The sequence below is a fragment of the Eurytemora carolleeae genome, unplaced genomic scaffold (genome assembly GCF_000591075.1).
Source record: "Eurytemora carolleeae unplaced genomic scaffold, Eaff_2.0 scaffold400, whole genome shotgun sequence".
NCBI classification, from domain to species: Eukaryota; Metazoa; Arthropoda; class Copepoda; order Calanoida; family Temoridae; genus Eurytemora; species Eurytemora carolleeae.
The window spans coordinates 112,046-125,490 of NW_019396299.1; the positions used below are offsets into that span (position 1 = coordinate 112,046).

Below are 13,445 nucleotides of genomic sequence, written 5' to 3' on the forward strand. Positions count from 1 at the left end.
CCAACGACCTCCAACATCCATCTTTATTTTGATTAAATACGGATTGGGTGGGAAACAATATATATTCATTCTTTATTTGTGAGAACCTTGTTTTTGAGTTTTAAATTGGTCTTCTGAGCAAATTGAAGAAATCAAAACAAACATTTTTGACAATACAATAAATAAAATGATCAAAACAATAGGATTACAAAAATAAATTCACTACATATTTTCAGCTGTTGTGCTATAGTTCGTTAAAGTCTCTTTCGAAGTTTGTAATCAAAAATTAAACTTCTAAGCGTAAATACATAGTAAACTACATATTATCTTTATTATTATTTACATTACACAATGAAACGACCTTTCATATTGTATTATGAATGTGTAAACATTACATATTGTAATATAAGTATTTGTATTACGTTACATAATGTTGTATGAATGATGTTAAATGATAAACATTAAATTAAGTATATGTAAAGTTTATCTATAACATGGAATGGGAAAATAGACAAATAATTCAATGGGAATAATGGATAAATATATTTATATGTGTGATTATATATATTAATGTCAAGATTAAAAATCAAAGAATGGGAATATATAATATAAAAGAATGGGAAGATTAAGAATAAATTAATAGGAAGACTGAGAATAAATTAATGGAAAGATCAAGAATAAATAAATGGGAGGACTGAGAATAAATTAATGGGAAGATTAAGAACAAATGAATAGGAAGAGATAGAATAAAAGAATCGAAAGATTAAGAATAAATGAATTTAGATTTTTTTTAGTTTTTTGGACTTTAATATCAATATTAATAAGTATTTTAGGACAAAAAGAAAAAATCTGCAAGGTCGTATTGTAATTGTAAACATATGTCCTCCATTTTGTTTGAATGATTTTTAAGAATTAAAAAGTGTATTGTTGCTTTAAACCAGTGACATAAATCAGTATTAATCTACCTTTATCTGGACACAATACTAGAGTACCTATCTTACTTCCTCTTTTCATAGAGAACATAGTTATAGAGTAGTTAACTTTCTTCCTCTTTTCATAGACAAGATATTTATAGAGTAAATAACTTACTTCATCTTTTAACAGAGAATATATTTATAGAGTAAATAACTTACTTCATCTTTTAACAGAGAATATATTTATAGAGTAGCTAACTTTCTTCATCTTTTAACAGAGAATATATTTATAGAGTAGCTAACTTACTTCATCTTTTAACAGAGCAGATATTAATAGAGTAATTAGGTTACTAAATATTTTCCTTATAGAGAAGGTGCCTTGCTATCTCTCTTCATTTTATTAGTTGACTTACGTAAACTAAGTTGAACCCCTTCTCTTTATCTTAAACCTGCAAACAAGATAAGTGGCTCAACTGAATCTACTTAGCTTAACTAGATTAACTTAGTTTTCTTGCTATTTATTGAATTTGGTTCCAAACATTTTTAGTAAAAATGCTGATAACCTTCCGTTGAATATGCAATTATTGCAGAAATAGTTTAAAAAATCAAATTGTAATTATTTCAGAGAACCAAAGAAACTATTTATAGTTTAAAAAGAGGTGGGAAAGGAATTTGTTAAATTCTCATGACTGAATAGTTGTCAAATTCCTGGCAAAAAGATAGATAGATAGACAAATAAACAGATAGATAGACAAATATACAGATAGATAGACAAATATACAGATAGATAGACAAATATATAGATATCAGACAAATATACAGATAGATAGACAAATAAACAGATATCAGACAAATATACAGATAGATAGATAGACAAATAAACAGATAGATAGACAAATATACAGATAGATAGACAAATAAACAGATAGACAAATATACAGATAGATAGACAAATATATAGATATTAGACAAATATACAGATAGATAGACAAATATACAGATAGATAGACAAATATATAGATATCAGACAAATATACAGATAGATAGACAAATATATAGATATCAGACAAATATACAGATAGATAGACAAATAAACAGATAGATAGACAAATATACAGATAGATAGACAAATATACAGATAGATAGACAAATACATAGATATCAGACAAATATACAGATAGATAGACAAATATATAGATATCAGACAAATATACAGAGAGATAGACAAATATACAGATAGATAGACAAATAAACAGATAGATAGGCAAATATATAGATAAATAGACAAATATACAGATAAATAGAGAAAAATACAGATAGATAGACAAATATATAGATATCAGACAAGTATACAAATAGATAGACAAAAATGCAGATAGATAGACAAATATACAGAAAGATTGACAAATATACAAATAGATAGACAAATATACAGATAGATAGACAAATATATAGATATCAGACAAATATACAGATAGATAGACAAATATACAGATAGATAGACAAATAAACAGATAGATAGACAAATAAACAGATAGATTGACAAATATACAGATAGATAGACAAAAATGCAGATAGATAGACAAATATACAGATAGATAGACAAATAAACAGATAGATAGACAAATATATAGATAGATAGACAAATATATAGATATCAGACAAATTTACAGAAAGATAGACAAATGTACAGATAGATAGACAAATATATAGATATCAGACAAATATACAAATAGATAGACAAATATACAGATAGATAGACAAATATATAGATATCAGACAAATATACAGATAAATAGACAAATATATAGATATCAGACAAATATACAGATAGATAGACAAATAAACAGATAGATAGACAAATATATAGATATCAGACAAATATACAGATAGATAGACAAATAAACAGATAGACAGACAAATAAACAGATAGATAGACAAATATATAGATAAATTGACAAATATACAGATAGATAGACAAATATACAGATAAATAGACAAATATACAGATAGATAGACAAATATACAGTTAGATAGACAAATATGCAGATAGAAAGACAAATAAACAGATAGATAGACAAATATATAGATAAATTGACAAATATACAGATAGATAGACAAATATACAGATAGATAGACAAATATACAGATAGATAGACAAATAAACAGATAGATAGACAAATATACAGATAGGTTGACAAACAGACAGACAAATAGATTTGGACTTCTTTTACAGACAGACAGACAGACAGACAAATAGACAGATAGATAGATAGATATATAGATAGATAGATAGATAGATAATTGAAAATCTACAAAGGCAAAAAAATCCGCAAAATCCGCAAGCCCTCGGGTTTATCATTGAATCCCCTCTTTAAAAAGGAATGTCATTTACTCTCGGACAAATTAGAATCAATGGAAATTAGTCTGAGAGTAAATGATACATTTATAATGTTAAAAAATTGTTCTTTCAGTAAAAATTACCGAAATTCTCTTCCATTTTTTAAAAATTATATTGTTATTCAATTTCTCTAGATATCATTAAAAATGCATATTATTAAACTTCTTATCCTTTCATTATCAATTTCGTGATGTTTTGAAATGAAATTGTATTTTATAACTTTACCAGCTGGTTCCCATCCCAGGAATAAAATATATTTGCATGGCGTGCGTGGATCAACAAGATTTGCGGAAATCTTGTGTATTTGCAAATGTTTACCGAGTGTTTTTATAGCAAATTTTCAACACTATTTTTTAGCAGCACCCAGCAGTTTTAACGTGAACGACTTTTCCTCTTTTTTGTTAAATATGTATCAGGGGCTTGGGGGCAGGGGAGAGGAGGTATAATTTATAAATGCAATAATTAAGATTTATTTTTAAATATTTAAAATTACGAGGTTTAAAAAAAATGAGGAATCACTTCAGCACAAAAAAAAAATAAAAACTACAAAAAGAATTATAAATCAATCGGCCATTTAACAATAAACGCCAATTTTGAGACAAACACAAATAAAATCAATTTAATTAAAAAATGTTTAAAGAATTTAAATTATCTGAGTTTGTTAGAATTAACACAAATCTGTTGTTTTTATTGTTAAGAAATGAAAATGTAACGACCCTTAAAATTGTTGCAAAGATAGAGTTTTATTTTTTAATTTCTATTAAATTAATTAACTAGATAGAAGCAATATCAATGCATTAAAGTGCAGTTCTTTGCCTCTAACTAGCTCAACTATTCCAGCAATTAATAAAAAATAAATTTTGTACATTTTTAGAATTGTGAATTTACTGTAGCAAAAAATTCAGACAGATGCATTTTTTCCTTTACATTTACTATTCCAAACGAATACAGGGAATTCAAATAGATTTGCTAAGATTTAAAGCGAAATACATGTCACATAATCTGTTAGCTTACACAATAATAAATATTGGTTGTGGTGGTTTGTGAAATACATGTCACATAATCTGTTAGCTTACACAATAATAAATATTGGTTGTGGTGGTTTGTGAAATACATGTCACATAATCTGTTAGCTTACACAATAATAAATATTGGTTGTGGTGGTTTGTGAAATACATGTCACATAATCTGTTAGCTTACACAATAATAAATATTGGTTGTGGTGGTTTGTGAACAGGCCTAAGTCGTCATCTAATTTCATTGTTGGGGGTAACCCTGAAAATAAAGAAATTGAAATAAAGATGAGATAAATGAATAAATAAATAGCGAGATAAATGGCTGGATAAATGAATAAATAAATAGCGAGATAAATGGCTGGATAAATGAATATATTTTAAGAAAAAATGCAAAATTGTTTAGTTTACAGAATATATCTGAATAAAGATTTATATGAACCCAATCTAAATTCAGCACGAATATGCAAACTTGATGATTTTCTTATAACCTTGGGTTGAGTGTAGAGTAACCCCCTACCCCCCCCCCCAGCCTTGGTTCTGGTTCCAGTAAAAAACCCATTTCCTGCAAACCTGTCAACATACACTGTCACATTTTCAGTTACGTGACACATTTATACTAAATAGATCAATCATTTTCTTCATGGTCATATTTTTTCCTTGATACATGTCTTCTCTTTCCTTTATGTATTCTAGATATATGTCATCTGTTTCCTATATTTAATCTAGATATGTGTCTTCTGTTGCCTATGTGTATTTAAGACATATATCTCCTGTTTCTTGATGTATTTTAGATCTATCACTCCTGTTTCTATATGTATTCTAGATTAAGATACATGTCTCCGGTTTCCTGTGTATTTTTGACATAACTCTCCTGTGGATAGATTTACTCTAGATATATGTTTTCTTTTAGATGTATTCTAGAAAGTAAGTTTTCTGTTTCTAATTGTATTCTAGATGATAGCATGTTTTCTGTATCCAATAACATTCTAGATAGCAATATTGTAGTTTCCTACAATGTATTCTATTAAGCATGATTTCTGTTTTCTATTGAATTCTAGGTAGCAAGTTTTCTGTTTCCTACTGTATTCTAGATAGCAAGTTTTCTGTTTTCTATTGTATTCTAGACAGCAAGTTTTCTGTTTCTTGTTGTATTCTAGATAGCAAGTTTTCTGTTTCCTATTATATTCTACACAGAAAGTCTTCTGTTTCAAATTGTATTCTAGACAGCCAGTTTTCTGTTTTCAATTGAATTCTAGGTAGCATATTGTATTCTAGATAGCAAGTTTTCAGTTTTCTATCGTATTCTAGACAGAAAGTTTTCTGTTTCTTATTGTATTTTATGTAGCAAGTTTTCTGTTAAATATTACATTCTAGATAGCAATACTTTAGTTTCCTAGATGTATTCTAGACAGCAAGTTTTCTATTTCCTATTGTATTCTAGACAGCAAGTTTTCTATTTCCTATTGTATTCTAGACAGCAAGTTTTCTATTTCCTACTGTATTCTAGACAGCAAGTTTTCTATTTCCTACTGTATTCTAGACAGCAGGTTTTCTGTTTTCTATTGCATTCTAGGTAACAAGTTTTCTATTTCCTATTGTATTCTAGACAACAAGTTTTCTGTTTTCTATTGCATTCTAGGAAGCAAGTTTTCTGTTTCCTATTGTATTCTTGATAGCAAGTTTTCTGCTTTCTATTGCATTCTAGGTAACAAGTTATCTATTTCCTATTGTATTCTAGACAACAAGTTTTCTGCTTTCTATTGCATTCTAGGAAGCAAGTTTTCTGTTTCCGATTGTATTTTAAATAATAAGTTTTCTGTTTCTAAGTGTATTCTAGATGGCAGTATTTTTATTGCTATCTGTATTTTAGAAAGCAAATTTTCTTTATTTTAGATAACATACAGGGTTCCCCTTAAAGGATTAGACTTCAGAGACGACTGTACAAAAAAAATAACCCATTTTCTCAAATGCATCCTCTGTTGCAGCTTTTTACTTCTTTCTTCTTACAATTATTTGGCAGACCAGTAATAGAAATAATTTCATGCATCTGATCAAATTCAACCTGCAGCAGAACAGAACCTAATAGTAAATCATTTTCGGTTGATTTTTAATGTCTCATCTGTTTAGGGTTTAACTGAATGTTTATCTAGAAATTTTCTTTTCTTAATGATTATCTCATAAGAAGGTGCGTCAGTGTTTTTCAATTTGTGCGCGAGTACATTGTTTATCTTGACGCTTGTTTGCGTCAGTGCGGAGGACTGTTATAGCTTTCTTGCTGGTTATAGTCTTGTTTTTGCGTCAGTGTGTGTGCGGACTAGTTTTTCTCCCAGGGGGGTTTATCCTTGAATACTGTTTAGAGTTTATCCTTCTTCTATTTACAGAACAAAAACTGGGAGGGAGGGGGGAAGGGGGAAGTGGGTGGTGTGCAGCTTAAGGATGAATGGTTGGGCGGGATAGGGGATGGCCGGCCACAAAGTAGAGAATATTCATTACATTGTTTAAAAAAATAGAGTTTATCGAAAATACGATTAAAAGACGAAACTTTTCAATTGTAACTCCCAAATATTTCTCTTTTTCCTGAACTTGAAGCAACCTATACGAGAGGACGGGAGGAAAGAGAATCAAAATGGAAATGAAAAAATTTCAAATTATAATAGAAGTACAGAAGTTGGGAGTAAGGAAAGTATTGTAAAGAATTGATAATAAAGTGTGCTTGTGTTGGTTGGGGTGTGTGTGATTGTGAATGGGGGTTGAATGTGTGTGTGTACTGTAGAATTTCTCAAGAGTTCCCTAACCTTCAACTTCAACCTTCTAACCCTCATCTTAACCTAGTAATACAGGACTTAGAGCAGTGGGAGTACATAGTACATGTACAGTGAAACCCTTAATAACGATACATCGAAAGAATTCCTCAAATGTCGTATTCTTCACTTTCTGATAATGAAATGTTGCAGATATTTAGTTTTTTAATTAAATGATTATATGGAACTCTTTAAAACTGTTCCCGCATATTCATAGCTATTTATCTATTTTCACAAATACTGAAATTTACGAAAAATAGTATAAAACTCATTGAAAAATTGTCAAGACGACATTTGATAAATTCTTCTGATGTATTCGTTATTAAGGGTTTCACTGTAGCAGTACATATTACGGATGGGATACGTTGTTTTTATGGAGTTCAGAGTACATTGTACAGATGGGAGTACACTATATATACGTACAGTGTACTTACATATATATATATAAGTACACTGTACAGATGGGAATACAAATACGTATTTTGTAAAAGTTCTAGTATAAAGTAAAAATACATTAAGATTTAAGCGTAAGAGAAAAAATATTATATATTTTGGGGATTTAACAATATAAAGAATAAAAAGAAAAAGTCATCCTCGTATGATAATAAAACAAGACTAGAATTGGTGTATCTATTATTACGAGAAATTTACAAAGATAGATGAGTTTTAAAGATCACGATCCGCTGAAAAATCTGCGAAATTATATTTCATAAATCACAAACTGCACGCAGAGTTTTGTTCCCTTATTGACTAGGATGCGTAGAACCGTATAAAAAGTAAAATAAATTGATTTAAAAGAACTTGTATTGCTTGAATAAAATAGCCTTCAAATACCAACATTCAACATCATATTATAGTCATTCAATCTGTTCTAAATACAAAGATATAAGTAGGCAACATTTGGAGAAAAAAAACTTTTTTTAAAGTTTCAAATGTTATCTTATCCGTATTAAACTGATGAAATACGAATTCAGAGATTTATAAAATATCTAAATTGATATATATCAACCATATGATTAGGAACCATTGTTCTTAACTAGATAATAGGCTGATAGATGTCTCTGCTTTATATTTATCAAAACCAGAATAAACTAATTGTAGTAATTATAGTGCTAAAACAATTATATAATGTTTCATATCATCATTAAGCTGTTAGATTAACAATATTAAATGTGTGAAGATATAAATTGGTTTTATGTATTGTATAATATTTTAATAATAATCAAACTTAATATATATATATATATATATATATATATATATATATAGTAAGAGGAAAAAATGCTAAAAAGACTGTGTCCGAAGTGTAAGTGGGTCCAACTATTTCGAGAGACATGGGTTTTGCCTTTTGACTGGTTTAAAAAAATTGCAGTTCTGAAGAAAAATATCTAATAGCTTTATCACTTTATGTTAACATTATGCCCCGACAGGTACCTTCAACAATTTGTATCTGCCTAAATTGAAGGAAAAACTGAAAATTCAAGTATAGATCGATGAAAGAGTTCTGATTTTCTATGTACCTTGTTAAAAACATCATCCATAAAAGCTTCAAAGGCAGAATTAACATCATCCATAAAAACTGCAAAGGCAGAGTTAACATCATCCATAAAAACTGCAAAGGCAGAATTAACATCATCCATAAAAACTGCAAAGGCAGAATCAACATCATCCATAAAAACTGCAAGGGCAGAATTAACATCATCCATAAAAACTGCAAAGGCAGAATTAATATCATCCATAAAAACTGCAAAGGCAGAATGAACATCATCCACAATAACTGCAAAGGCAGAATGAACATCATCCATAATAACTGCAAAGGCAGAATGAGCATCATCCATAAAAACTTCAAAGGCAGAATGTTTATCATCAATAATAACTGTAAAGGCAGAATGGACATCATCCATAATAACTGCAAAGGCAGAATGGACATCATCCATAATAACTGCAAAGGCAGAATAGTTCTCCAATGGCAGACAAGTGAAATAAAGTTTTACTAACCGGCACTTTTTACCCTCCAACAGCCGGTATATGTATGAATTAAAACAGGTTGAACCCTTCTTAAGTAATCGGTTAAATTCTACCCGAGAAATCCTCCAAACCTAATTATTAGAACGGTCTCAACTCCTGCATATATTGCCCGAGGTGTGCTGACCAGTGTAGACTACAGTTTAGATGGGTGCATAACGAGTATTGGGACTAGTAAATCCAGCCAACAAGGTCAGGGGTTTCCTACTAGTCTTCCCATTATCTCCGGTAAAAAAACCATTACTTGTAATTATATAAAATTGGTGTCTGTCTCAAAAGACCCTTCAATTTAAGCTTTGACTTGACGACCCTGCAGATGCAAAGTAAAAATTTAATATCAACAAACTTTCCGACGCAGATATATGTATAATAGATATATGTTTATGATAATTTAATTTTAATGAAAACAATATTTAATTTTTACTATTTGAATACCCAACAGAAATCCTAATGTCTAGTCTTCAAAACGCATGAAAGGCCATTTTTAAATTGCACTGTTTGAAAAATTTACTTAACTTATCATGAAATAATGGTTTTTGTAAATAAAATTTCTTTAATCTGGTGTCTTTCTGTATCTTCTGTATTCTTCAATTACTGGTTTGTTTTTTCCTTTTGATTCTCATTCTGTTATTTCTTCAAACACGCTTTGACCTTAGTTTTGAGTCCATAGTCCCTAAAGTCCATAGTACACATAGTTTAAAGTACCTATAGTCCATAGTACCCTTAGTCCAAAGTACCTATAGTCCATAGTACCTATAGTCCATAGTACCTATAGTCCATAGTACCTATAGTCCATAGTACCTATACTCCATAGTACCTATAGTCCATAGTACATATAGTCCATAGTACTTAAATTCCGTAGTACCTATAGTCTATAGTACCTGTAGTCCATATTACCTAAATTTCATAGTACCTATAGTCCATAGTACCTATAGTCCATTGTACCTTTAGTCCATAGTACCTATATTCCGTAGTACCTATAGTCTGTAGTACCGATATTAAATAGTCCAAAATATCATGTTTCCTAGTCCGTATATTTAAAGCCATCTTTATAAAGGACTTTTAATCTACATATGAGGTAATGGTATATAGCCCCCACTTTCCACCATCGTCTAGCTCCCCTGGCCCCTTCGATATCTTGCCCCCCCCCTCCCTAGCCCTCGCCCCCCCCCTGGTTAAAGCTTGGAATGTTGTTGCTGTTTAAGAATGTTGGAACAAGGAAGAAAGATGCATCCTCTTCAGCATTCCATAGCACACCCTTCTATACCAGCTAGTCTAGCTATCTAGCTGTCTAGCTTTCTAGCTGTCTAGCTGTCTAGATGTCTAGCTGTCTAGCTGTCTAGCTTTCTAGCTGTCTAGCTGTCTAGCCTTCTAGCTGTCTAGCTGTCTAGCTGTCTATTTCTCTACTTGTCTAGTTGTCTAGCTGTCTGTCTACTTGTCTAGCTGTTTAACTTTCCAGCTGTCTACTTGTTTATTTGTCTACTTGTCTACTTGTCTACCTGTCTAGTTGTCCACCTGTCTAGCTGTCGACCTGTCTAGCTGTCTATAACTGTCTATCTGTCTGTTTGTCTGTCTAGCTGTATAGTTGTCTACCTGTTTAGCTGTCTAGATTTTTGTCTGACTTTCTGGCTGTCTAGACGTTTATTTTTTTGCTGTCAAAATTTGTATACTTGTCTAGCTATCTAGCTGTCTAGATTCTTATTTTTCTAGCTGTCTAGATGTTTATTTGTCTAGCTGTCTAGCTGTATAGCTGTCTAACTGTCTAGCTGTCTAGTGGTTTAGCTGTAAAGCTGTCTAGCTGTCTAGATTTTTATTTGTCTAGCTGTCTAGTTGTCTAGCTGTCTAGTTGTCTAACTGTCTAACTGTCTAACTGTCTAGCTATCTACCTGTCTAGCTTTCTAACTGTCCAGCTGTCTAGTTGTCTAGCTATCTACCTGTCTAGCTGTCTAGTTGTCTCATTATCTACCTGTCTAGCTGCCTAACTGTCTAGCTGTCTAGTTGTCTAGCTGTTTACAATTTTTTCCCGATTTAAACCTTATTTTCCTTTGTACTAGTAAACAGCTAGTTTTGTAAACAAAGCTTTTTTTATAAATATCTAAAATATATTTATTTTCTAAAGTTGATAATCACTCCTTTTAATTTTAAAGTATAGAGATTGGACAGTTTATTTTTCTTAATCCAGATTTTTTTGAAATACGAGTTCTTTTTTAATCTAAAAATATAAATTTAATTTAATTTACAAGAAAATGGAATATACCCGACTAAAAATGATATCCATGGTAAAATCAAATTTCTGTTATCGTTGTACATTTTTCGAACTTTGTACAAGATATCTGTAAAGCGTACAGTAAACTGTACATAAATGCATGTAAGCTGTACAGTGTAACGGATCCGGGGTTTAAATCCAGGAAATATTTTTGATCATAAATAAGTGTATCCCCAGAACTGGTTTATGGAGTTTAGGAGTTCCGATGAAAAGGTTATTTTTGGTGATAAGCCCTNCCTTTACACTTCTAGTATTATAGGGACACTAATATATTTATTCTGTCAACTTTACGGAACGGATTTTAGGACAGGTTTAAGCTCTAAAGGTTCCTGTTCTATATAAATTACCAGATTCGAAATACATTTTTAAACACGTAATTCCCCCCTCCCTCATCGAGAATAGCTTTCCCAAAAGTAAATCTTTGTATTTTTGTTCGCTCTGTCTTTTAAACTTTTTAAAAATTAGTAGTTTTGTTTTCATTTACTACTTTAAACTACATCATTATTAAATGTATTGTATAGTTTTGCGAGAGAATACATTTTTTTAATAAAATGCCTTTTTGTGCGTACAGTACAACAACTTTATAGTATTTTGTACGTAGATACAACAACTTTATAGTATTTTGTGCATAGGTACACAACTTTATAGTATTTTGTGCATAGGTGCAACAACTTAATAGTATTTTGTGCGTAGGTACAACAACTTTATAGTATTTTGTACGTAGGTACAACAACTTTATAGTATTTTGTGCATAGGTACAACAACTTAATAGTATTTTGTGCATAGGTACAACAACTTAATAGTATTTTGTGCATAGGTACAACAACTTTATAGTATTTGGTGCATAGGTACAAAAACTTTATAGTATTTTGTGCATAGGTACAACAACTTAATAGTATTTTGTGCATAGGTACAACAACTTTATAGTATTTTGTACGTAGGTACAACAACTTTATAGTATTTTGCGTTCCCTATTCTCTTAATAGAACAAAGTGGTGGAAAAGCCACAAGATCGTCAACACCGTATCTTTTCTTGGACTTTATATGCGTAATTAGTCATCCCTATTTTTTTAAATCAAAACCAAATTTTATTAGAAATCATGAATTTTTCTTTGCTATTAAAAATAATAAAGGTTTTTTATTGAAAAATCTAAAATTTAAATAAATTTTATTGATTTTTTTTCAGTTTGTATGTGATACTGGAGTTGGTGGTTTGTGAGGTCGGGGACGATGGAGGACAAGGAGATGGAGGAGGTGGAGGAGGGAGACGAGTTGAGAAATCTATAAACTGGGACGAACTGGACGATTTACCCCCCGAGTGGGACTCTGGTCTGGACGATCTTCTCTCCCTATCTACGACATACTGGGAGCCAGGACTAGGTCCAAGAACTCCAAGGAAGGTTCCATCAGCATTCGAGAATAATCTACTGGAGGAGGGAAGGGCGGAGGAATGGAAAGGGGTGGAGGAGGAGGGACGGATGGCGGAGACACCCTCCGCCGGACAGTTGAATGATATGATGCATGATGCAATGCACACTGTCAACCGTATTCTATACCATCTAGAGAGGGATAGAGGTAGGGATATAACAATTTTAAGGAAAATGACGATGAGTCTAGGGGAGTGACCATTTTGAATTACCTGCAGTTTTTTGGAGGAATGAAAACAAAGTGTGTATATTCCTCTCAGAAAATGCAGTACACTTCTTTTTTCCAATAAATTAAAATAATAAATTAGAAATTAGATAGTTTAAAAATCACTTCTTCTAAAAAAAGTTCTTGAAACGTTTGTTGGTTCACTAAGTACAAGTTTTTCATTTGATTAATTTTCTAAAAATAATTGATTACATCAACCTTGCGCGGTTTCATTAAAACCATTACTGTACTTCAATATTAAACATGAAAACACACAAAATATATATTAAATTATTAAATCATTAAATCCCGTAAAATTCCCGTTTTATTTTATTAGCTTTAAAATACAAAATTATATAATTCTTAACACGAAAATAGAATTGAAATGGGAGAAAAAGTAAGGGGGGGGGG

General features: G+C 30.7%; 1 protein-coding gene across 1 annotated transcript in view; it reads left to right on the forward strand.

Annotated features, from left to right (window-relative positions):
* LOC111700471 (uncharacterized) overlaps positions 1–13,445 on the forward strand; it is a 59,041-nt gene that overhangs the window by 1,236 nt on the left and 44,360 nt on the right. Inside the window, exon 2 of the mRNA XM_023471388.1 lies at positions 12,589–12,977. Within this exon, the coding sequence (XP_023327156.1) occupies positions 12,589–12,977 (389 nt within the window). The remainder of the gene's footprint in view (positions 1–12,588; positions 12,978–13,445) is intronic.